This window comes from Cajanus cajan, chromosome 2 (assembly GCF_000230855.2).
Source record: "Cajanus cajan strain Asha chromosome 2, NIPB_CcT2T_4, whole genome shotgun sequence".
Taxonomy (NCBI): Eukaryota; Viridiplantae; Streptophyta; class Magnoliopsida; order Fabales; family Fabaceae; genus Cajanus; species Cajanus cajan.
Window position 1 is genome coordinate 81,471,939 of NC_138518.1, and position 26,610 is coordinate 81,498,548.

Below are 26,610 nucleotides of genomic sequence, written 5' to 3' on the forward strand. Positions count from 1 at the left end.
ACAAAATCTATAGCAGCCGATTAGACTACAATCCACCTCATTATCCAATCCAAAAATAATCTTTCCATTAAATATTAACGCTTTGACACTTTTAAAATGAGAATTTTTCTATAAAAATAAAATGAGACATTGGAACAAAACTTTTATTAAAGACACTCATTGGAAACACTAAGTTTCCTACTCTTGAAACAAAATAGTAAGAGCACAAGGACAGCCTAGTGTACAAAGCTCTCACACAAATTCAATGCGTTTAAATATTGAATTGTAGTTGCAAACTAATTGCAAATGCCAAAAACGGGGAATATGACCTCAAAATACAATCAACAATAAATTCAAATATCTTCAACATTTTTATAAAAAAAACTACAAATCCAAATAAAGCATCCACAAAATCATACAAAATGGAGAAAAAAGTAAACTCATTAACTTAACAGTAAACCAAACATCTCCACCTTAATAACTAAAACAAATTAAATACATCAGAATTTTAATGGCTAAGTGTTAAATATGTATGTGATAAGTTGAATTACTCATGTGTTGTATTTATAGTTCATTAATTTTTTTTATCTAGGATGATGGTTGTTGATATTTAAGTTGCTTAAAGATGCAAGTTGATGAGTTAAAAATGTAGAATTATTGCATGTTGTGTAGTGTTGAAGGTAGTTGTGTAAAGAATGCTTAAGGTATGGTGTTGAGTTGTGTTCATTGACTTGAGATTAAAAGATAGTAGTTGTTTTTTAAAAAAATTATGAATATAACATTGTGTGGATATGGTGTTATGGTGTTTTGCAAGCCTAGTTGTTGAAAAAACCTTCATGAGAAGTTGACCGTTGAAGTGGAGTTTTGAGTCTCCTTTGGGTCCTTAGTTGATGCAATATAAGGGTTAAGTCAAGTTATACCGATTATAAGCGACCAATTGTAGATCCGTATGGAAGCTAAGTCGAGTCACACATGTAATCATGTATAAAATAACAAAAAATAAAGTAAGGTACGAGGTCAGGAGCCATGATCCCTAAATAAGTACTAGAAGGAATGTAATATTTAAAGGGTAATCGATGAACTAATTCCACAATAGACTCAGTTATGCATGCTAAGGTCGTGGTAGACTCACACTCAAATTGTTCTAACTTTAAAAGGAATACTGAATTTTCTTAGTTTAAGTGACGATTGTGTTATGAATTTTTATCCAAATTTATTATTATTGATCTAGTAAGCCCAAAAAGATTGCATTGTTGAGTTGTTTCAATAGGATCAGGTTGTTTAGATTGTTCACATGTATTGTAAAATATCTCTTAATTGAAATGTGTGACGACACATTAAGTTGTTGTGTTGATAAGTTGTATGTTGTGTTATAAGTTCCAATGTTGTTATGTTGTTTAAGTTAAAATACATGTATGAGTTGTATGGTGTGGCATATATCTTGGGTTGGCATGAATGCATTTTACAAATCAGAGTGTTGTGTTAATCTTATAAGTTGATATGTGGATGTTGATAATATAGTTGTACTTCACTTTAGTACTTGATATGTTATTTTCTATAAGTTTATTCTTGCATGTTTTCTTATGGTTGAATTATTATGATGATACTTGATATAAGAGTAAGACAGAGATAGGTTGGAGAAAGAGCACGTTCAGAGAGTCTTATTGGAGGATGACATAGTTTTTTTGGTGTTGTCTTGTGATAATTATTTTGTAGTGTTACTTGACCAACAACATATGTTATGTTTCAGTACTAAACTATTGTATTTATATACTTATATAGTTATAATTATAGTCTCACCAGATGATTAATTTTATTATCTCAATTATTGATGAAAATCTTACACATTTATGTATTACTACATGTATATCAGGTACTCTTTGCATGTTAATCCTAAGTAATTAGATTTATATTTTCCACTAGTATTATTATTGAATTGTAAAGTATAGAGACCTAACAGATCGTTACACCTTTCCAATAAAAAATAATGGTTATTTAAATATTATATCTTAAATAGTTTATTTTATAATTTTAATTAAATAATAATGTATTTTGGAACTAGTGAGATGAAAGTGGATTTTTATAACTAAAAAAAAAAGATAAAAAAATAAAGAAAAACAATTTACGAAAGTAACATTACATAAATTTATTGCCCTAAAGTCGTTGGGACAATTGAGATTCTCGTGTTTTTGAATAAAAATAATTAAACTTTTCACCACTTAAGGGTCAAAATCCATTATGTCCTAGATCGTTATGGAACTTCATCCTCATGAGAGCTCTGTAAACCTCATCCTTTCCTCCTCTTCTAGGATAAGTATAGGTGATTAAAATAAAAGCTTTTGAACATCCTCAGTCTTTCTAAATAAACCCTAGAAGAAACAAACAACCTCATTTTGTAAAGTTACATCATTTGTACACCATTCAACAGAAAGAAAGAATGATCCATGAATTTTATCCCTTTTCCACCTCACCATTGATTGACTATGGAAAAATGTAGTATTTTTGCTTTCAAGTTTAATCAATTGTTCCCTAGACTTTTGAAACCATGGAGTGTCTTATTGGAACAACATTAACACCCCCTTATTTTGTTTCTCTTTGAAACTCTCAAATTGTCAGAAACACAAGAAAGCACAATTATAATAAAATTTGTTTAATGCTTGTTGACCTTTGTTCCTGTTAGTAATTTGCTATCAATTAAAAATATCTAGTTAATATATATATATATATATATATATATATATATATATATATATGTGTGTGTGTGTATATGGGCACGCACATGTGTCATGATCTAATTTTATATTTCACTATAGGTCATCAAACAATTAACATAACCCTACTTTATTTCCTTCAATGTTCATAACTCTTCTAGTCATATACATAAAAACTTACAAAGGCTTGAGAATTACCTTATTACCCACAATTCTTATACACGCCACATGAGAGATAAATCAAGGTGTGACTCACTAATCTAGAACATTAAATACATAATGAACCTAACTTAATTTCAATATGTATAAATTTTAATTAAGCAAAAAAAAAAGACAAAAGGTCAACTTAAACCAATTACTCAAACAATCTACTCATTAATACACAAACATGTTACCATCACTCTTTTAGAGTATTCATAACACTTCAACTTAACCGAGTCCATTTGTATTATTTTTCTAAAACCACTTTGATTTATTTTAAAAGCTTGTTCATTAAATTAATTAAAAGTCACCTATACCTTATAATTTTATTATTTTTTATTTATGAAAAATAGGATATTGAACATCATTTATTTAAAAGCAAGAAAATCAACATCTTAAATCTTTACAGTTATGAAACCTAGCCACAACAACCAATTACATCAATTTTTATCATCCACTCTTGGACCATTTGTGCTTATAGTTTCACACTCAAGGTTGTGATTGAATCGAGGAGTCGAACTTTGTTTATCCAGCTCCAACAAGTGATCACTCATTTCCTTTAGTTGTTCTTCATTGACATCTAACTCTGGCCAACACCACCAATCTGATGGGTTTAGTTTCATCTCGAGACCCCTAGCAGCAAGAAACATGACTCCAGCCGCAATCTGATGAGGCTTGAATTGCAAACAAAGCCATGACCGAAGGCCATCATTCACCAAATGATATGCGACTTGAGTGAGAAGACTTTTACTCTCAATACTAACATCGAGTTTATCTATTGCCACACTAAGAGGCCTATAAGGATGAGCCACATCAATCTCAAAATCAATAGTCACAAGAACAAGCTTCTCTGCCAACAAAATCAAATCTTCATACTCCTTAGTACACAATTTTTCTCGATGCAGGGTCTTTTCATCAACCCCAAGCTTGACTCCACGTCCAACCATGATAACATCTTGTAGCCAGTTAATGGTGCTCTCAACCTTGCCAGCAAGAAATATGCATGCAATTGCAACAATCTCCCAATCGTTCTTTGCATGGGACTGTCGCAAAAAAAATCGGTGACAAAACACCAATGCAGTTGCTATAGTCATTTGGGGTAAAACAAGTCTCCTACCCATCTCTTGTAAAAAATCACTGTATGATTTGCGTAACATGTTTTCTGAATTCCAATCTATGTTGTCCTTTCTCGATGGTGAGTTTTCTTCCAATTCCTTCCTCGAAAAGTACCATCTTGGACCATTTTGTACATTTTCTTGAGAAAACGAAGAACTCCCAGTAACACCATCTTGTACATTTTCTACATAACACAAATAACCTCTAACATCATCAACTTGCACATTTTCTTGTAGATTGGGAATAATAACTTCATTATCATCTTGCACATTTTCTTGAGGATCAAGAACACTACCTACATTATCATCTATCATATTTTCTTGAGGAGGATCAACAATACAACCTATATACTCAAAAGAAGTTCTAACATCATCATTAGCTATCACATTAGTTTTATGTAAGAAAAATCTTAATGATCGATTATGATAATTTAAAAATTAACATATAATATGAATTTGTTAATTCAAAATATAATCAACTATTCTCAAATAATTATTAAAAAAAATGATTTACAAAACTAGAAAAAAGGATACAACCTTACTTTTATTCTTCTAACAACTTAAAAATTACAGTCTTCTTATATCAATGTTATAAAAAATATTTTTTTATATTAACAATTATTATATATGCACATGTCCGTACATATTTCAAATTTTATATGAGTTTGATATATAAAGAAAAGTGCTAAAAATTACGTAAAAATACAATTTAAAAATATTTAAATAATAAAAATACATGTATTTAAATAATTAGTAAATATAAGAAAAAGCTAAACGACTTAGTAAAAGGAGTGGTAGGTGCATCGCCATCCACCAGGAATAACAATTGAATAGAAGAAGGACAATGAGCCCAATAATACATATAAAACTTATGCACCACACTTGTCACAAATATTTGTTTTTATGTAGACATGAGTTAGGGTGACAATAAATGAGAAATTTGAGAAATATATGTATAATTTAACTAAAGTAATTGAGATGTGAAGAGAAAGATAAAGAAAATAAAAATATTAAAAGAAACTAATTTTAAATAGTAAACTTTTGATATTAAAATTAAACTTAATATAAAAATTAAAATTAATTAATAATTTAAAACTCATACAATACTTTAAAATAATATTAAATAAAACACAAGAGAAGATAATATACTAAAATATGTTTTAAGTCAAAAAGTGAAGAAAATATTCTTATATATAATATATTAATCTAAAATTCAAAACGAATATGATTAAATAAATTTATTGTTTAAATATCAGATAAGACATATGATCAATTAATAGTCAATGTTAAATTATTCAACTTATATTATTAATTTAACATTTTTTTATAAATAGATAATTAATCAATTAAACTATTAAATTATTTAATATTATAGAAGTATATATCTTATATTGTATATAAATTAATCATTTGTTAGTACGTTATTTATTGATAAATAATTACTTACATTTTAAATGATATATTATCCATTAAAATAAAACAGTACAAAGAAGTTTGCAATTATTTTATTTTTTTTTTTGAATTTTAAAACTATGTATACTTTATATTTTTATAAACTTTATATGCTTTATAATTTTATTTTTTTATTTGATAGTTAAATTAATCAACTTCATATTTTACAAACAACAAAATATAAAGAGTAGGTATAAAAGTTTATACATGTTGTTAATTGATCTCGTTTCATAAGATGATTAATAATTTTATTTAATATCTATAATATATAGCTATTAATAAAGAAAGTATCTCTTTAAATTATCAATTTTGTCTCTTTTTTTTTTGAATTTTTTTTATCTATTCAGTTATATAACAATTCTTTATGAATAGAGGACAAAATGAATAAAATATACATAAAAAAAATAATTATCTATATAATTGTTAAGTGCATAAAATGTTTTGATCCCTGTAATAATCTATAATTAATTTTATTATATTCTAATATTTTTTATTTATTTTTATACTCATGATATACCCACACATATTTACATTGATTTCAACAAAGATCTTAAAATTGGAGTGAAGTCACCATTTTGACCCAGAGAACCAACATAGTGATCGATTTATTGACTCTGAAAAAAATTTCATTTCAGAATTGATGAAGAACCAATCAAACTAGTCCAATATTGGTTTAAAAAATGCAGAAAATAAAAACAAGCATTTTTTAAAAAACTTTGCAAGTTTTTTAATTTAAAATAGTTTTAGGATAAATAAAAACACATTCAATAAAGTTATACATAAATATATATTATTTAATCAATTACTATTAATTTGTAGCCTAAAAAACATATAATTTAGTATTTATTTTAGTTTATAACTTTTATATATTAATTTCAAGTAATTAAATATTATATTAATTTTTTGTTTTATTTTTAAATTTATATGTAAATTTGTTATTGTTAATCAACATTGCTGTGTTAAACTTATATATTATTATAATTGTGATTTGGACTTTTGTGTTTATTTTAAATGTTAAGAATTTATAAAATGATATTTTTATTTTAGCTTTTTAATTATAAATAGTGAAATTACATTTATTTAATATTATTTAATTAATATTGGCTAAACACTCATGATTTAAAGTTATTTTATATTTTTATTTGATTATAAATCATCATGTAGAATAAATTTGTTACTTTTATAATATTAATTTTAAAATTATAACAATAATTTTTTTTAGTGATGATATAAAACTTTTACATTAGTTAAGCCCTTCTAAAAATATTCAATTTCAGCATCAAAATACATCTAAAGTTTTTCTTTAAGGTACAAAAGATTATAAAGATGATTTCAATGAGAATTGAATCTAGGTCCTTATACTTCTAATTACTCCAATCCCTCCCTATCTAATTACTAGGCTAATTTTAGTGATTAAAATATAATTAAAGTTTAAATAGTATTTATACATCATTGCATTATAATATATTTCATAAAATATGTAGTTTCAACTTAAAATTTAAAATATATCTCATAAAATATGTGGTTTCAACTTTATTATTAATTATTATTTCAATATAACTTATTTAACTAATAAAAAATCATTTATAATCTTAATAATTATAAAAAATTAAAATAAAATTCTAACTATTTTAGACATATGGCTAAATACTCAAATTCACCATAAAAAACCACATATTAGTGTTGGTGTGAACTTGATGCTAAACATTCAAAATTGTTATTAATGGTTACTTTGACATTTAAAGTAACAATTTCAAAACTGACACTAATATGTTCGTCTGAGTCAAAGTATGTTTAATAATGACAATTTTGTTAATATATAAGTTGACATTCATATGTAACGACAAAAGAAAAATGTTACCATTATTAATTGTATGTATCATTCTTTGTCGAAATTAGGTCATTATCGTCGTCGTCGCCGCCTTCTTTTTTGTTAAAGGAAACACTTTATATATATTGTTGTCATTGCACACTGTAATACATTTCTTCGAACCTAAATATGTCACCAGCAACTGTCGCCATTAGACCTTTAACCTCCGATCAAATCCTAAATTTTAACCATTTTGTTTCAAACTCTCATAAATAATTTAAAAATTCAATAATCAAAAATTCATTTACAAAAATAACAACTTAACTTAGAATTACCATATGGAAGAACTTGACCCAATTCCTTTTCAATAAATATCAACAATGATTCTTGCTCCCGATTGCTCCAATACAAAATTTAAAATAGGCATAGAATCAACTTGATCTTGGTTTGCAATAAAGAAAACAAAAGTTGAAAAAAATGAAAATCAATGTCCCCAAATGCATAGAAGGCATAGATGAAAGTGAAGGGTTGGGTAGAGGATGAAAGTAAAAGGTTGGAAAAAGATAGTGAGGGGTTGGAGTTTCAAATTAAATATTAAAAAAAGTTTCAAAGAGGGGGGAAGTGAGATAGGATTTTTCATTTCAGTTATAATTTAAAACCTAGCGCCGCCATACTAATAATAACAAAAATTAAAAAAGGACTAGCCCTTTGTAATAAAATAGAAGAAAAATTACAAAAGATAAATTTGTGTTGATTTAGCATCAACGACTGGTGATCATTGTTATTGAATCAAAGCTAATTTGAAATTGTTGTAGTAGAACATGTTCCTAATTTTACAAGTCATTAAAAAAAATTAAACTCAAACCAAATCCCAACAAAATCACTCATAGGTAAAAAATCAATGAATTCAAATTTAATTATTATGTCTATTAGTATTAGTATCCCACTAACCTTTCTAACTCCGAGCTTTGAAGCCCTTTTTTATCCCAAATCTTTGAAAACACCATGAGAATTATGGTATTGACTTGATTACTGTCCAAAAACTAACCTTTTTATCAAGCAATAGCACGAAATTTTTACTTTGTATTATCATCACAAATATTCTCAAAGTCACGATTTTAATTCTTCCTTCAATTCATCAATGTTAGTTTAACAACCGTTCACAAACCTGCAATTCTTTCTCAAAACATATTACACTTAATTTGATATTAATACTGAAAAAAATCTATACTTCAAAAATGATATTTCTTATTTGTTTTGGAGATAAAATAAATCCAAATGCCTATAGTTGGATCTTGATCCACCAATTTACCTTCTTCCGTAATTTATTATGTTTTTTTTACATTAAAATTTATGTGAGTTGAATGAAGACTTAAAGATAAATTTCAAACTTCTATGAGCATATACAAATATATTTATTATTCACCAACAATATCCTCACATTTATAGTAAAAATAAAAATAAAAAAATGACACAAATATTGAAGATTTGAAGTAATAACAATTAATTTTTTTAAGTTTAAATATGTTTTTAGTCCTTCAAATTTAAGAAAAATTTGTTTTTGGTCCCTCAAATTTAAAACTGTTGCTTTTAGTCATTGTAATTTTCAAAAATCTTGTTTTAGTCCCTTAAGTCACCAATAACATATTTGAAAGTGACTAATTAAAACAGTTATGCAATATCAACTGGATTTAATGTGATATTTTTACTAATAGAGACACGAATAGGTAGATTTTATGTAATAATGTTTGATAAATTTCTTAACAAAATTTGAATATAAAGAATAAAATAAATTTTTTTAAAATTATAGATACTAAAAATAATAATTTTAAATTTGAAGAATCAAAAACAGATTTACCCTAAATTTGTGGAACTAAAAATATATTTAAGCCTTTTTTTTTATTACTTTTGGTTCAAATCAAAAGTTCATATCTATTTTAGAATTGTTATTTAAAAGTTGTCTTTAATCCGTTGGCAACTTCTTTTTGCATATACCTTAGCAGCATTTTGGCACACACGTTGGTTTGTGATTCAATGGTTTTATTAGTCATTCAATTACACCTCATTCTGTTTTCATACAATTAAAAGCTATCTTTTGTTGTTAGCTAATGGACTGGTCCTGCAACACAAACACTATATAATATTGTTCTTCTCAACTTCCCGCTTTTCTCTGATTCTTTCTTCTATTTTTTTATTTTAATTTTTTTGGAACATTGTTATTAGAAAATGGAAAACATCAATATGTTATTTATCAACCTACAAACACAAAGAGCAAACTAACTAAGAAGACAAGAATAAGAAAGTTTAAGTTGAAGCATAAGATGCGTTGTTTTTAAAGAAAAAAACTTTTTATTGTAACGATACTCTAAAATATATTATTTCTCTTCTAAAATACCTCAAGTCATCATATCTCTACTATAATTATCCTTTGAATTAGGTTTGATAAAAAAATTTCGTCTCGCCTGAATCCAATGTAACCCACAATCAAATATGCTTTACTAATTGATCCATTAACATCTCCTACTAGACAATTCAATCAAACATTTCATCTCATCATTCTCATTCAAATTGCATCAAGGGCATTTTCAAAAATAACATGGGTGTAGGAGAACTAACCTTCCCAACACCACACTCAACTTTGTGAATTAGGGGTTTAGTCATACATAAGCATACAACTCAATTAGTCAATTACAACCAACATAAGTTCGTGCTAACATCTAAGCACTCAATAACATATATGAAAGATACATATATAAACAACATAAGCAATATCATCATAATCATCAATAACATTATTAACACACCACAAACCATGATTAACTACTAACACACTTGCATTAAAAGTAATTTAGATAGGTTAATTCATCATGCTCAAAATAGGGGTTTCATTAGGCAAAGAGTAGTCTTATTGGGCGAACAACCTCTCCTAAAGTTCATGGTTAGGTGAGTTAATCTCGCTCAACGAGAGAAATTCTTTATGGCTCATCTCGTTGGGTGGGCTTTAGCTCGCTAGGCAACCAAACTCCTCTGGAACTTGTCATTGAGAGACTATAGCTCATCGAAAAAGCTAGACTCTGTGGGTTTTTGCTAAGCGAGTCACATCTCGTTGGGTGAACTTATCCAACAAAGCCACCAAAAAATCATATTCTTGCAGAGCAACAATCATATCATTGAGCGAGAACAAGAACTATGGGTTAGTGTTCGTCAACTATGAAGGTGTGTCAGGCGAGATGTACCTCTCTTTTGGCAAGTGAGTAGAGTTCCACTATGGAACTTGCCATCTCTCTTCAAATTTAACCACCACACTCCACAACCAACACATGAAACTCAGAAAAACACATCTTCACATCATTCTCAACTTAGGAAAGAGTAGGAATCTCACATGTAACAAGATTACAACTTAAGTCATTAGATTCCTCTTCAACCCCAAGAACAATTGAAAGTCCCAACAACATAAACTCAAATTCTCAACATGCATCCATCAATTCAGTTATAGACAAACACAACCACGCTTATAAAATTTATATAAGCTACAATCAAACTTTTTTTTATCTTAATCGCATTCAAAACCATAGAAATCAAGGTAGAAGGGCAAAATCATAGAACTCGAGGTTCACCTTCTCTTTAAGAATAAAAGTTTGTTAGCTTTAATCTCAGCTTTCTACTACTGCTACTCAACTAAGTCTTAGGGTACCTATGAAAACTTTCTACAGAATCAAATCAATGAACAGACAATCTAGCTCCAAATTTTATCTCTCTAAGAAATCTCTCTCTAGGAAGCTAAAAAATAAATTTATGAAACTCATTTCTCAAAATTCACCTTCTATATCTTGGTCTTCCTTGGATCCATTTTCAAGCACTTAAGTCACAATTTCTATAACTTAAACCTAGGGTCATTAACTCTAACTCTCACCCTTCAGAGACAAAACATTATATACAACAACTCAAACAACTTAAAATAACATATAACAAAAATCTTAATTATATATATAATAAATATTCATAATTAAAAAAATCATGGTATTACAGTTTTAACCTTTAATTATGTCTAAAGTTGTGGTCATTTTGTTCTCAAATAGTGTCGCAAAATATCTCACTCAAACTCACATAAAAAATTTGAAAATTCAATAATCAGAAAATCATTGATACAAACAACAACACAAATTAAAATTACCGGATGAAACTTGTCCTAATTCATTTTTTTCAATGAAAACCGATAATGGTTTTTGCTCCTAGCACACTACTTGATCAGGAATTGTGCTTGGTTTGCAACAGAAGAAACAAAAATCTGGAAGAATGAGAATCAATGCTTTCCAAGTGCGTAGAATAAATCGATGAAAATCCAATGTTAATTTTTTTTTTCCATATGGATTATGCATAAAAAAATTATATTAGTCTAAAACTATTTCATATCACATTCATACATCTTGCGATTGTTGTTTAACTTTGACAAAACTTGGTACAAATAACTAAGAAAATAAATAATTACAATTTAATAATTGAATCGATAAAAATCATATTTTATATGTTTATTTAATATAATGTAACAATCGTTATAAAAATGTAATTTGATCTGTCTTAACTATGTAAAATTTAACATATAAGATTGTTGCATAATTTAATGATTTGATTAACAAAATTTAACTGTCACCAAATCTATTAAGGATACAAAATACCCAATTGAACACTTACCGACCAAGTATCTATTTCACACCAATACTAAAGCTTTGAACACTACTTAAAAAATAAATAAAATAAATAAAAAAGCTTGAACACGTGTCCATATAACATCTCAGTAATTTGCGGTTAATCCAATCTCTCTCTCTCTCATGTTTTGAAAGTTTCTATTTTCAATTTTAATATATAATAAAATAACGAATCTTGTCTCCTTGAAACTTTTAAAAATAATTAAAAATTATATAATAATAATAAATAGTTAATTGAAAATATGAATAATCATAGGTTTTAATAATTATTAAAAGAGAATGGTGGTTACAAAAAAAGATTAATTTAATTTTTTTAATAATAAAAAGGTATAATGGTCTACTAAATATGAAGATCAAAAGTAATTACTCCATATATAATATAAAAAAGATACTTATTTTTATAAATAGTAATTGTAGTGTTTGAATAAAATAATTTAAAAAGAATGAGAAGTTAACAAAAAGAGTCATGCCCTTATATGTACTAGTAGGAGAAAGAGATACCTAGTGTCTCTTAATTTTTTTATAAAAATATATTAAAGGAAGATAATTTAAAAGTGGTTGACGTTGGTTATTTAAGAGAATTTTTTTTATGAATATAATAGTCTACTAAAAGGAAAAACTAAAAAGAATTACAACAATTTGTATCTCTTTTATAATGTATATAGATGTATATACTACTAGAGAAAAGAGACATGACCTTACGTTTTAAAAATTATAAAAAAAAAAAGAGAGATAAATTCAATGGGTAGTTGTGGATATTTTCTTAGAAAATATGAGCTATTATTTTATATCTTTTTCTTAGTAAATGAGAGGTATAATGCTTCACTAACACTAGAGATAAAAAATAATTATTCATCATGTACATCTTTATAATAGGTACTAAAGAAAAGTCACTTTGTGTCTCTTAAAATTTTAAAATATCAATTCTTATATATTAAATATGAATGTATTTTGTGTGAGAATGTTTTTAGGAACTTTTTTTCAACGAAAGACTTTGTAAGAATTTTTATAACTATTATCTAATTCATTTTTATTTATCATAATTATTTATTAATTAAATATTATTTTAAAATGAATTATCAATAAATAAAAAATATATTTTTATAATACAAATTATTTATCATAAATTTAAAATATAATTTATATATTTAAAAAATATTTATGTATATTTATTTTAAATATAATTTATATATTCAAATATAATACTTTTATACATGATTTATTGTAAATTTTAGTTATATCATATATAATTAAGATGTTTGTGCATTATATAGGATAAAGTACTAGTAAAAATAATAAAAATGGAATAAATGGTTGTGAGTGATTCTTTGAAGAGACCATGAGAAGTTATTACTTAATATTTGAAAGATATAATAATCTACTAAGAAATTTGATTAAAACATGTTCTATATTAAATTTCAATGATTATTAAATTAAAAATATTTAAAATATAAGCCAAGTCTTACAAATTTTTAAAATTTTAAAATTATTTAATATTTTTTAATTATTTAAATTGATGAATAATTATAAAATATTTTTATAATTATGAAAGAATTATATATATATATATATATATATGTATTAAAAAATTTAAAATTTAATTTATACATTAAAACTTTTAATTTTAACAGTTAAATTATTAAAATTTGATATAAAGTATAAGTTATTGAACGAAACTTATTATTCAAATATATGATCCCTCTTTACTAAATCTATATAAAAGTAAAAAAAATAAAATTCAAATGAATTAATAGATAGCCAAGTTCTATAAATATTCTGAAAGAGATTTAAGTTCGTAGTTTTATATATGGGCAAAGTTTTATGGGAAAATCTAGTTTAGTAATCTCGATGTTTCAGACAAAAAAACAAAAAATTCTGATTATCAAATGAAAGTAAAAGATGTAAACGACTCAGGCTCTTAAAACTTAGATTTCGTAAAAAAATTGATTGCTTAAACTTAATTTATTTATTTAATCAAACCTAATTCAAAACTTAAAGTTGACTTGTTTAAAAAATAACCTTAATTTTAACTTGTTTATAATTTAATTATTTTTTTAATTATTTTTTTCTTAAATTACTTTTTAACTTTACGAATATACCATTTAATTAATATCCTAATACTAATTAATTATTTACAAATGAAAAAGTATGCTTAACATGTAATACATAGAATTAATTTTTTTTCAAACTGTCACAATTTCATGATTTATTTACTTTTTACTCTAAACTGTGTTAAAATTTTAACTAAAAATAGTATTAAAGACATTATTTATAAAAAAAATATTTTATATATAAACGAATTATTCACAAATTCTTAAATATCAAAATTTTAAAACTTGAGCTCATTTCATTTAAATATCAAGTCTTATCTTAAATTTGTAATTATTTAGTTAATTATCTAATTAAGCAAACCATTGACGTATCATACTTGAATACACCCCTAATTGAAAGATATCTTTGTTAATAAATAAATAAATAAATAAAAACAAAAGAAAAAAAAAAAAAAAAAGAGAGAGAAAGGTTAAGGGGACCTACACTTTTTGCACCGCATGTTCACAGGCTTTAATGGTATACAACGATGGAGACGAAAGCGATTGGAAATGTGCAGTGTAAGGAGTGGACCCCTTTTACCAAAAACGTTGAAATGCAAACAAATAGTACTGTCAGCCAGTCACATGCAACCCTTTCTCAGCATCTTTTAGTCCAAAGCAAAACACAATTTCATTTTTCTTTCATACCTTTAACTTTTTAATTTGACTCATTTTCAAAGCATGGCCAAGGGTACATTAGCAACACATCATGGAAATAAGTTGTAGTTTAATTTGGTAATCACAAAAGACTAACTCCATTGGCATTGACAAACACTCCTATAGAGAGGAGGAGTGGACAAACAAATAAAATACAAAGATGATGTTATAAAGGCCTGTTTCTTTAGGCTTTTGAGAAACTTGGCCACACTTCTCCACTAGCTTACATGGAGAATCTTTCAATATAAAAAACAAAAACAGTCAAAACTTTCCACTACAGAAAAAGGGTATACAAGATGGAAGAAGAGAAGGGCTTTAATTTTAACACTAGGATTGAATGATACAAGAGAGGCTGCAATCTTTTTTTTTTTTTTTTTTTTTTTGATTCACCTCATCTTTTACTCATCATTGACAATTTGGATTTTTACCAGGGCCTCCATAGTAAAAGTAATGCCCCCAATCACCATTGCTTCCTGTTTGGACATCATAGCAGTTTGATTGTTCAGTGAAGGTGCCAATGCCTTTGGGAGCCTTGAGATTATTGGAGCTATCAACCACTTGAATGTTCCTGAAGTAGCTTGCTTTGCCAAACCCCTCTTCAGGGAAATGGCCACTGCCCATTTGAGTTGAGGTGTGCTGACCATCAGGCTCAGAGTTTACAACTTCTCCACCCCACTCAATCATGGAAGCACTATCAGCCAAATATGAGAACAGGAACGAAGGCCAATACCCTAATACATAGTCATTCCCAAATTGCATCCACCAGTGTCCCTCTTTAGGATCCTACAAGGGTGAAAATAGACAACTAATGTCAGTAACAAAGTTCATGATTTCAAGTACATTGTTTAGCTCCACATTAGAAAGGATTGTTTTCTATAATTATAAAAGACATGACAGGTTGAAAATACAACATGTTTTCCTGCGTATAATCAATTCATGACTTTTCAAAGTTCCTGATGGTTGAATTGTTACCGCTAAATAGTGTCCCTGTCATCAATTACAACTGGGGTCCATATCTCAATCCAAAGAAATTATGGAGGATATCCAATGTATCTGTGCTATAAAGAAGATTCTAACTAAGATGCAACTGCCAACCACCAAGAATGCTTTTGATACTAGGTAAAAAAAAGATTTTACTAACCAGATAATAAGTGAACACATGAAAAACTCAAGATTCTTAAGCTAGCTTTAGGGTCTGTTTGGATAAACTTTTCCAGAAGCACTTCTAAGAAAGAAAAATAGGAAAGAAAAAACAAAACAAGTTTCTCTATAAGCTACACATAAGAATTTTGTAGAAGCTCTCTCCTACTAGCTTCTCCAAAATCTTACTTTTAACTTATACATAAGCTAATTTTAGTTTTTCCTTGGAAAAGTCTATCCAAACACCCTTTTAAATTATTGAACATTGACATCTTGGATTTTCCACATGTCATGATTCATACAAATGAGAGAAAGATGATGTGTTTCCATTTAGTCCAAACAATTGGGAAATTACAGCGGTCCTCATGCAAACATCTAGTTGGAAGAGTAATGAGATGAGACCCATGATGTTTAAAAGGTAGTTTGGTTTATATTTGCAGATTTATAATAACTACACAAATTCCTGGGATTTTACCTTCCAGATAAGTATACTGATATCAAACTGAGAATTTCGATAACCAGAAACTGGAGAAATGGTTGCACCCATTGCTATTTCACTGTTGACCTGAATAAATCCCGAGCAAAGAAGGTTGTAGCAACCAGTAGCTTGATATGCATCACTCTGCAAAATGTAGAAAGTGAGTTTGATAAAAAAAAGAACATACTTCGACTAACACAAAGATTATTAGAACAAAAATGAAAACCACATAGGGCTAGGTAGGCATACTTAAGAGATAGAAGCTTACCGTCCAGTAAGTGAATAGCCGTGTGTTGTTATCACCATATAAATCTGGGCTAACCTGTTATCAAACACATGCAATCATTACAATTTAGAAGTATAGTTCATAGTCAAAGACAGGTTATTCAGTTTCTTTGATCAGAATAAATGAATACCGAGTCTTTGTACCTGCCAGCCAGCTTCAATGCTGTTAAGATCTTGACCAAATGAGCCTCCTAATATCCAAAGCTGAGACAAGCTGAACTCATTAGGCTGCTGAATCTTAGGTTCCCACACATTTATAGTAGCTTTTGCTCCATAGTACTTGTCTCCCTCGACATATGCTATTGCATGCTGATCAATAACAACAACCCACAAAGACACCATTAGGAAAATTAGGCCAAAGCTACTACTTAAAAGAGTGAAGTACGAAAATATGATAACACTACAAGACACTTTAAACAGTTCTTACCTGATGACCACTTTGGTTGATTAGATCAGGCTCTGCTGACCTAGGCTTAGGGATTGCTCTGTGCTTCTTCCTACCATACCTTTTGACTGAACTTGCTCTCAGAACATCTTCCTCCTTTGTTCTCCTGATGGGTATTGTGCCCTCAGGGCATCTACCATTAGCATGCCACAGCTGAGTGATGGGAGTATGCGCTTTCTTTTCGGGCTTTTCAGACAACTTGTTCTCTTCGAAAAGCCCTTCAGGGTGGAAACTAGGCCTTGTCTATTAAATCAAACCATGGTATTATTGAAAGGAAAAAAGAAGAAAAACAAAGACAACTGAAAAAATAGATCTTGAGTGAAGAAAATGGACCTGAATCTTGTGATCTTTGAGGAAAGGATGATCAAAAGCAGGCTGTTTGGAAACAGGTACACAGTCTATTGTATCCCCATCTGGACTCTGCAGCAATGAAAAAATAATCACATTATTAGCATTTTAAATACTATGTAAACAAAATTGAAACCAACCTAGTTAGTATCTTTCTACTTCTTAAAACCCAGGAGCTGATTTAAAAATGAAAATAAAAGAAAGCAAATCATTACCTACTTCTTTCTTTAGGTACTTTCTAGTTACTGCCTCAAAATTTCAATCAATAATTCCACCAAAAGGGCTATGATTTTCTTTTCTTTCATGTAAGAGAAAAAAACTAAAGAAAAAGCTTAGATAGCTCAAGAAATCAACCATCCACATAAAAGATCTACATTTCACAAAACAAATATAAAAGAAACCACAAAATAAACAAAAAGAAGAGGAAAATCGGTAGTAGTAGCTTGCAAGAAGGGTTATTTTAAGTGAAAATGCTTGAAAGGTACAGAACCATTTCAATAACAACCACCTCCAGCAAACAAGGGCAAAACCAAAAAAGTAATCTTTTTTTTTCTTCACCAAACCAGGCCATTTCATTGGGAGCCAAATAGATTAAAACAAGAAGAAACACCAAAATGGGGTGAATGGAGAACGCCCCTAAAACCCACACACACACATAAAGTTAAATATAGAAAGAGAGAGAGAGAGAGAGAGAGAGAGAGACAGGAATAGTCTTGATAGGAGGCTTGTTCAAGCGATTCAAATGCTTGGTGACCTCAAGTTTCTGCCTTGAAACACTTAACCTAGCAGCAGAAGAGAGGGAGATCAACACACCCCATAAGCAGAAAACAAGGAGAAGAGTCACACCACAACTAGAACCCATCACCACAACAACACCCTTGAAACAAAATGCACCCTCAACCTCACAAACTCAAACACAACAAGTTCACACCCCTCAAAACCCTTGAAAGAGTGAACTTGTCCCCTTTCACCTTCTTCAGCCACAGAATTCACAATGGGACTAACTAGCCTACCTTTCCTCACTTCCTATGAAGGCAAGGGGTACCCACTAAACAGCGTGCTAACCCTCTTTTGTTTTATTCCTCTTTCTTAAAAATCTCTCCTTTATTTCTCTCTCTCTCTCCTCCCACTTTCCATCATCATATTATATTACTAATTATTCACTCATTAAACATTATTAAATAGTTAAACAAAAAACGGTCACTTTCTAGCTCCCTCTTTCTTGTCATTTTCCTCTCACTTCACCTTAACGATATCATCCCCTTTTTTTATAATGTTTTTCTTGGCTATTTTTTCTTATCATAATAATAAATAAAAAATAGCTTATACGTTTGCATTGCACGAGGGAAAAACGAAAAGTGTGGGAAAAGAAAAATAAAAAAGATGAAAATAAGAGTGTGGGTCTGTGTGTTCGTATTTTTCATGAATGCCTGCAGTGTCCACACGCAAGTTTTGTCGTTTAGACAGACACTGATGTCAATTGTAAATAGTGAATTGTGAAATGTGTCTGTGACAGACCCAATAGGACTGTTTTAATCCTTCGCATTTCCAAAATCCAAAGGAAAACGATTTTCGAAATAATAATAATAATATAATCATTTTAATTAATTCGTAAATTATGTCTTCGTAAATTTTAACCCCATAATTTTATAAATATGTCTTTGTAAAACATGTTGCATAAAACGGATTTCACTTTTCACTGCCAATGTAGGCTGAAAATTTTCTTTTTTTCCTTTCTTTAGCAACAAAAGAGACTCAATTTTTTTTTCTTTTGTACGTAAAAAGAGCAACTTTTGTCCCCAGTTCTGACTGTGACTATCCGTTACTCTTCTATTTTTTCTTTATTAAATCCATTCAAAAAATAATTACTTATTCAACTTTAATTAGGGGTGGGTCTACGGATTGGTCCGGAGGCTCGGTCTGTAAAACTCGCATTTTATACGGGCCGAATAAGTCCGGTCTGTAAAATAAATAGACTTATTTTTTAAGTCCGTATCTGGTCCACCAAAATCCGCGAATAACGGGCCAGTCCGCGGGCCTAAATAATGACTCAAAAAAATAATTTTTTAAAAAATAAAAATACATAAAATTAGAAGAAAAAAATATATTTTTTATTTATAAGCTAAATTTTATCATACTAAAATTTATCAATAGTTAAAATGATTTAAAATACTAAATATTAAAATATTAAAATAAAAATAATTATAAATACTTTAATAATAGTACCAAACTTTCAATAATAAAAGTATCAAAATGTCAAAAAAGTAATTCAAATGACAAATATATATCAACTAAACATAATTTTAATATTATAATAATTTAAAAAATTAAATACACAGCTTAATATTAAAATCGTAATATTTAAAAACATTAATTAATGAAGTCCGCGAACTAGCCCGCGAGCTCGCAGATTAAATCCGCCAAGTCTGTAAACTTCACAAACCAAGCTAAAAATTAGACATAATTATACGGATTAAAAAAAATAAGTCTATTTTTCGCGAAATCCGCGAACTTACAAACCAGTCAGCAACACCCGGATCCATCTACCCGCCCTAACTTTAATTGCTATCAAAATTTGAAAGAGATGAATATTCTCTACCCCTAGATACACGCCTTCGTGGGATGGGTTGGACAATAGTTTTCTTTATATTTATATGTTCCGAAATATTAATAGAGTTAATTTTATGAGACAAGATTTACGATTAATTTAACAGCATATAAAAAAATGGGTTATATGGAGGTATGACTTATTTTCACCATAATAATTCTTATAAGGATATAGTAATATCTTTAGTGAACACTCTATATTTAAATTAAATATTAAATTATAATTTTTGTTTAAGGAGAATATAAAAGTCGTATTACTTAAAACCAAATACAGATATAAATTATATATTTCAAGATCGATAATATAAATATAAAGATAATATCATGTTAAGTAAGTTATATTATTAACACATAATTATTTAAAAACTATTAAATACAAGCTTAAACAACTTAAAAGATAAATCAAGCTCATCCTTAAAATTCATTAAGTTTAATTTTATATTTTTGAATCTTGTCAAAAGTCCCTTTAGATAATGTAATCTTTGAGATGGACTCAATCATGAACAACCCTAACATACATTAAAAAAATATTCAACAAGTCTAAATAAACTTAGTAAAATTTCACCGTAAACCCCTAATGTTAATTTTGATAAACAAATGTAAGTGGCGGTGGAAGCCTTACACAAACACTCCAACACCAAAATCATTAAGAATTTCATATAATAACACTATTAATGGTATAATAGAACACCTTTAACCTATGATATGAGACTTTACGTATACTAACTATGGTGTGAGGTAAAAGAGAGAAAGTTATTATCTTACATTGATAGGTTGTTATGGAGTGTGATGCACAATAAAAGTGTCTCACATAATAAAAATGTGTTACTCAAATTGTAATGCATGATTAGACTTAATATTTTTAACGTGTAAGATAATTAATAGGGAGGATAAGATTTGTTTTCAATAAACTTCTCTAAAACAATAATTCCAAAATCAACATAGAAAGTAAAACTCTTGTCAAGTTGTGGTTTATAGAATGACCATCCATAACAAATATAATGTATCCATAACAAGTATAATGTATGTGAAATTTCTCTAACAGGCAATGAAATGTAATTATTATGATTCAATTGTAATAAAATAAAAAATAATTATAATGCACTAATAAAAAAAATTACTTTATTATTCAATCAATTATTTATATGCATAATAAATTTGTTGATTTTTAATTTATAATAATTAATTTAAATTATATTTTAATGATTGATAATATAGTTTTTACATTAAAAGTATATGAAAATTAAAATTTTTATGTATGAAAAGTTATTAATTTTTTAATAATTGCTTAAAAAATTACATTTACAATGACTTTAAATTGATTAATAATTTAAAACTTTAACAGACTATTTTGTTAAAATGGATGTTTTTTTTTCAAAAATTTCTAAAAGTTACTCATTAAAAAAATCTAAAAAAAGGTGACTTAGGTTTGTGAAACAAAGACCTGTTTTAGTATTATGATTAGTTATTTTCAGAATTTTTTTTTAAATATTGAATTCAAATAATCTTGAAAAAAAAACACCCTGTTTTAGTAAAAGAAAAATGACATTTCTCATTAAACTTAATATTAATACACGTGATTTTATAAAAAAAGTTATTAATACATGTGATTTTATAAAAAAAATTATTAATACATATGATAAGTTGGACTTATGTATTGAGTTTAACACCATCTAACAATTTAAGATAATTTTACATAGTTAATTAATCGAATATATTTTTTTATTAATTACGATAAAGATTAATAATTTAATATTAATAGTGATTTGTGATTAGAGTATAATATTAAAATTTATACTTTCTTGATGTACGTATACGTATTTGTATATTTTATTCGGAATTTTAATAAGTTATTTTTAAGATAATAACTTATTCAACTCTGCACTGTAATGGTCAAATTTTATTTTTATGTCAACCATAAAATTCTTACCAAACTCTGTTTCAAAGAAAATAATTATTATCCCAAAATTTGTGGCCCATTGACTGCAATCAGTACCCACTCTTATTCTTCCACTCTAGCACAAAGGATAATGTCAATCAATAATTCATCATTTGATAAATGAATAAGTGGGTCCATTACTCAGTAAAAAAAAATTATAGATTATATTTAATCATTCACAAGGGAATCCGATGAAAATATATATATATTTTGCTGATATTGCATGCACATATTATACGATTCTCTGCGAATCACACTGCAACTTGGCGTCTCATCCACGACCATGTGTTTCATTTATTTAATTTTGTGTTAATCTTAAGACAAAGATTCCTTTGTTCTAATTCTAAAATATGTTTTTCTTTTGAATCGTATTCCTCTTTTCTAGGAATCGTAGTGCAATTCTGCATCACCCAATAGACAAAACATCTCAAAAAATAGTTATGTTATGATAGGAATACACATCAGAATTTTAGGGTTGATTTCATATAATAAATTGTCTAAAAAAATAATTATATTTTTTTGATAAATATTTTAAAAAAAAAATCTACATTTACTTGCTTCAAATTAGGCTTAGAAGTCGATCACTATAAAACTGATGATAATATATTCTATGTGAATGAAAGCACTAGTTTCTAGATCTTGCAGAATGCAGAGACCACATGTCCTATAGAATGTAGGTTTATAAAGTTTTTAATTTACTGTATTATTAATGTAAAATTGATATATAAATTATTGGATTTAAACATGTTTCACATTTTTAGGCTTAACGCGTGCTTAAGTTGATAATTATTAAAAAAAAATATTTAAAATAACATTTTAAAAAATGTTATTTAAAATTTATTATACTAGTATTTTAGTCAAATACATTACATATTATACTGATCAATTTGATTAATTTTGTTATTGTAATTATTTATTATAAAAAAATTAAAATATTTAAGTCGTATATAATTAAGAGTTTAATGATTATACAGTAAAAAAATTACACTTTTGATCGATTAAAAATAAACTTTATAATGATTTTTATGATTGTTATTATTAAAGGCAACAAACTGAATTACTAAACACGATTGATTATAATTGATTAATAGTATAGAAAAAGTTTGACATTATAAAAAATATATATATAATTAAAGTAAATATATATCAAATGGCATCATAAAATATAATAAGTTATTCACAAAAAATTAAAATTATCTAAAAGTATATGATATTGTTAGTGAGGGAGGAGGAAAAGGCTGTGTTTGATTTGGAGCATATGAGAATATGCACTTCAATGTTATCCCACTCTTTGAGGTGCCTCCAACGTAGCGAGGAGATTAGTCACTGCTGTCGGCGGTGGATACTCCAGGGACGAAAAAAAAAAACAAGTAAAAAGAATGGTGGGAGGAGACCAAAGAGACCGAGGGACAAATTGGAGAAAATTGAGAAAAACAGAGAGAAAATTCTTATTCATTTATTTAAAATAAACAATTTTGAACTAGTCAGAATAATTTCTCATGGTGTGAGACATTTTAAGGTATCGCTCTTTAGCCTCCACTGAGCATGGAAAAATCTTATGAGTTGTTGATCACTTGTGAAGTTACGAAATTTTAAAAATTAATTGTTTTTAACTAACTTAATTAACATCTTCATTCTCGTTGAATTTGAAATAAAACACACTATATTCTCTTGACTTTCATTTTCTTATGTCTTTTTTATCTTCAAAGTCTCTCGTATCTTTTGTGTCAACAAAATTAATCAAATATAAGTAGCACATTTTTTCCACATAAAATACTAGTTTAACATTGAAGTCCAAGTTAATATTTAATCTAAAGATATCATTGTCAACTCCATATTTGATGTCATCATCTCCCTCCACCTCTCCTTAAATGTTGTTGTTTCTTCTCATTCTTTCATATCTTTTGTTATCTACATATGTATCTATATCCTTTATCAATCTTACTTATCACTAGTACCTCAATTTCATCACTCCAAAACTCAACATCTGTCATTATCTTGATTCATTAATTATAAACTTGTTTTATAATACCTTTTTTTACCATTTATAATGACAACTAAAAGGTAATATATGAGATTATCCTTACATTGTAGTAAGTCAATAATCACATGATCTCGCTATCATTAATTACCATGGACTTTGTTTGGATATTTATTTTAACACCACTACACATAATTGCCTGAAATAACCACAGTCTAATCAAATTCTACTAAACTTATCTAATCATTCAAATAGACGGAAATTGGTATAAATTAATAATCATTCAATTTGTTTTATAGTTTCAAAATAAGTAATAAGTTATCTCATTCAATTTATTTTAGTTTTCAAAAAAGTGATAACTTATCTCAAATACTTATTTTCATTGTTCCTTACCAATATTTTTTTTCTTTTAATATTGGTATTTTTGGAATGAATAATGTTATTTGTTATTAATGTCTTACATGTACCAAAGTTTTAACAAACATTAAAGTATCAAGAACTGACCTTATTTTATTTTGGCAAAATATATTTCATTGACTTAATTAGGACATGCTCAAGAACTCATTGAGATAAATGAAAATTTATACATTTCAATGCATTAAATAAATAAAAAACATTATTATTAACGTTTTTTTTGTCTTTTTTGTTGAATGTAAATTGAGTTAAAAATAAATAAAAATCAAACATGCTCTTAATGTCTTAGTTCTATTTGATGGAAAGATGTAGGGAGTAGAGAAAAAAGAACAAATTAATATATTATTTGAAAAGATAAAAAATAAGAAGAATAATTGGAAATCTTTATTCATGTTTTCCTGATAGGGGTGTAAGCGGGTTGAGTTAGATCGGATTTGGATAAACTCATTATCGACCCAATCAAAATTTAATGGATTGGATTGGGTTAGATTTGTCCAATTTTTTTAAAGTGGATTGAGTTGGGTTGGGTTAATCAGATCAATATAATTATATTTATTATTTTTTTTGTATAAATTTAAATATTTTAAAATAGATGTAAATCATTTAATATACTGTTGTTATCAACCTATCAAGCAAACAATGATACAAATTAAATTATGAAATAAATTTATTAATTGTTACATTATTATCAACTAAGAAAACTATTAATTAATACAAAATAAAATAAAAAAATATATTATATTATTACAATGTTATCAACCTAAAACACAAAACATATTGCTAAATAAGTGTGATAGTGAGTATTTTCTCGAGTAAATAATCATTCAAATAATAATAATAATAATAATAATATTATTATTATTATATATTATCGAATCAGGTCGGGTCGCTAATAGATTGAAAACACAAAATCTGTTACCCCAATCCATATATTACCGAATTTTAGTTGGGTTGGGTTTGATCTGATCTAAATACTAAAAAATCTTATCTAAACTCAGTTGATTTTAGTTAATTCATATTTGCAAATTACCCATACCCATTTACACCCTTATTTTTTCAATTTATAGGAAGAGAACTTAATTTTGTCACATCGGAATTAGTGCGCAATTTTGTGAATTAACTTATTTATCTGAATACAAAATAACTATTTCAGATATATTAAGAAGATAATAGTTAACGTTGTTTATGCATAGAAATTACTCGCAAAATTTATCTGTTTATATTTTTATTTCTTATTTATCCATTTTAATGACACACACTTTTATACGTGAAATCAAGCATCCGAAACCAAATAATTTCATATAATTCCGTTATTTAAACACCATTTAATTCATAAGATGTTTAACATTGTATTTAATTAATTTATCCTTTATTTTTATATACACGGCTAAAAAATGCTCCATCAAAATTAAAGAAAAATAAAAATATTGTAATTTTAATTTTAAAAAGTCCTTGTTCTATTACTCATTAATAACATCACATTAATAGTTATCCCCGATTATTCTTTTAGTTATATTAGTTGGTATTATAACCTGAATTTGTATTTCTCATAATTTTTGCTTTAATTTTTAATTTTAATTATGTCTCTATATCTATTGTAACTGACTGAAATATCCTTTATACTCCCTTTAATTTAAATCTCTATTACTTATATATAAAAAAAAACAACAGTAACATCACAAACAAGTGGCACGAGCCATAATGGCATTAACAAACTAACAAGGTGAAAATTTAAAACAGAAAAAGACAACAAGATAAAAAAGAACATAAACTTTGTGGATATTCTTTTTATATATAGTCATAACCGTGCATAAAGATTTTTTTTAATTGTGTGCAACTTATTCAACGGTTTTGTTGTTAATTAATTTTTATTAAAATTTTCTATTAAAATTTTATTTTTATCACGAATATCTCTTAACTCATCAGATTAAAGACAACTTTTACTCGTAACAAAGTGATTGTCACACTCACTCGATAATTTTTCACAAAATTAACACTTTTAATATTATTTTTTTATGAATAGTTTTTTTCATCACCAAACTCTAACTAAAATTTTACTTAAAAGTGAGTTTATAATCGCTCGGATTAAAAATACATTGGTAACCTTACACAAAGATTTGTGGTAATTATAAACTTTTATAAGATAGGCAAAAATATATTTTTTGTTTCTCATATTATTTATTAGTGTTAATTTAGTCACATTTTAATTAATTGAATTAATTTAGTCTCACGTTTTAAAAATGTATCTCAAT

General features: G+C 27.1%; 2 protein-coding genes across 2 annotated transcripts; both read right to left on the bottom strand.

Moving 5' to 3' along the window:
* Nucleotides 1-3,331: 3,331 nt before the first annotated feature.
* LOC109802166 (cyclin-T1-4) lies at nucleotides 3,332-4,321 on the bottom strand. The gene has a single exon (XM_020363404.2). The coding sequence runs from the start codon at nucleotides 4,319-4,321 to the stop codon at nucleotides 3,332-3,334; it is 990 nt and encodes a 329-aa protein (XP_020218993.2).
* A 10,453-nt stretch (nucleotides 4,322-14,774) lies between these two features.
* LOC109796113 (tRNA-splicing ligase (DUF239)) lies at nucleotides 14,775-18,538 on the bottom strand. The gene is made up of 7 exons (XM_020355756.3): nucleotides 18,121-18,538; nucleotides 17,403-17,489; nucleotides 17,052-17,312; nucleotides 16,769-16,933; nucleotides 16,608-16,661; nucleotides 16,337-16,483; nucleotides 14,775-15,504 (listed from the first exon to the last, which is right to left on the bottom strand). The coding sequence occupies exons 1-7, from the start codon at nucleotides 18,277-18,279 to the stop codon at nucleotides 15,127-15,129; spliced, it is 1,251 nt and encodes a 416-aa protein (XP_020211345.1). The 5' UTR covers nucleotides 18,280-18,538; the 3' UTR covers nucleotides 14,775-15,126.
* Between the last annotated feature and the right edge of the window lie 8,072 nt (nucleotides 18,539-26,610).

Coding starts and splice junctions, on each gene's coding strand:
- LOC109802166 (XM_020363404.2), bottom strand. CDS start 4,321: ATGATAGATGATAATGTAGGTAGTGTTCTTGATCCTCAAGAAAATGTG.
- LOC109796113 (XM_020355756.3), bottom strand. CDS start 18,279: ATGGGTTCTAGTTGTGGTGTGACTCTTCTCCTTGTTTTCTGCTTATGG. Junction 16,662..16,768: donor GCATTGAAGCTGGCTGGCAG/GTACAAAGACTC, acceptor GTTTGATAACAG/GTTAGCCCAGATTTATATGG. Junction 15,505..16,336: donor TCAGTATACTTATCTGGAAG/GTAAAATCCCAG, acceptor TCACCCTTGTAG/GATCCTAAAGAGGGACACTG.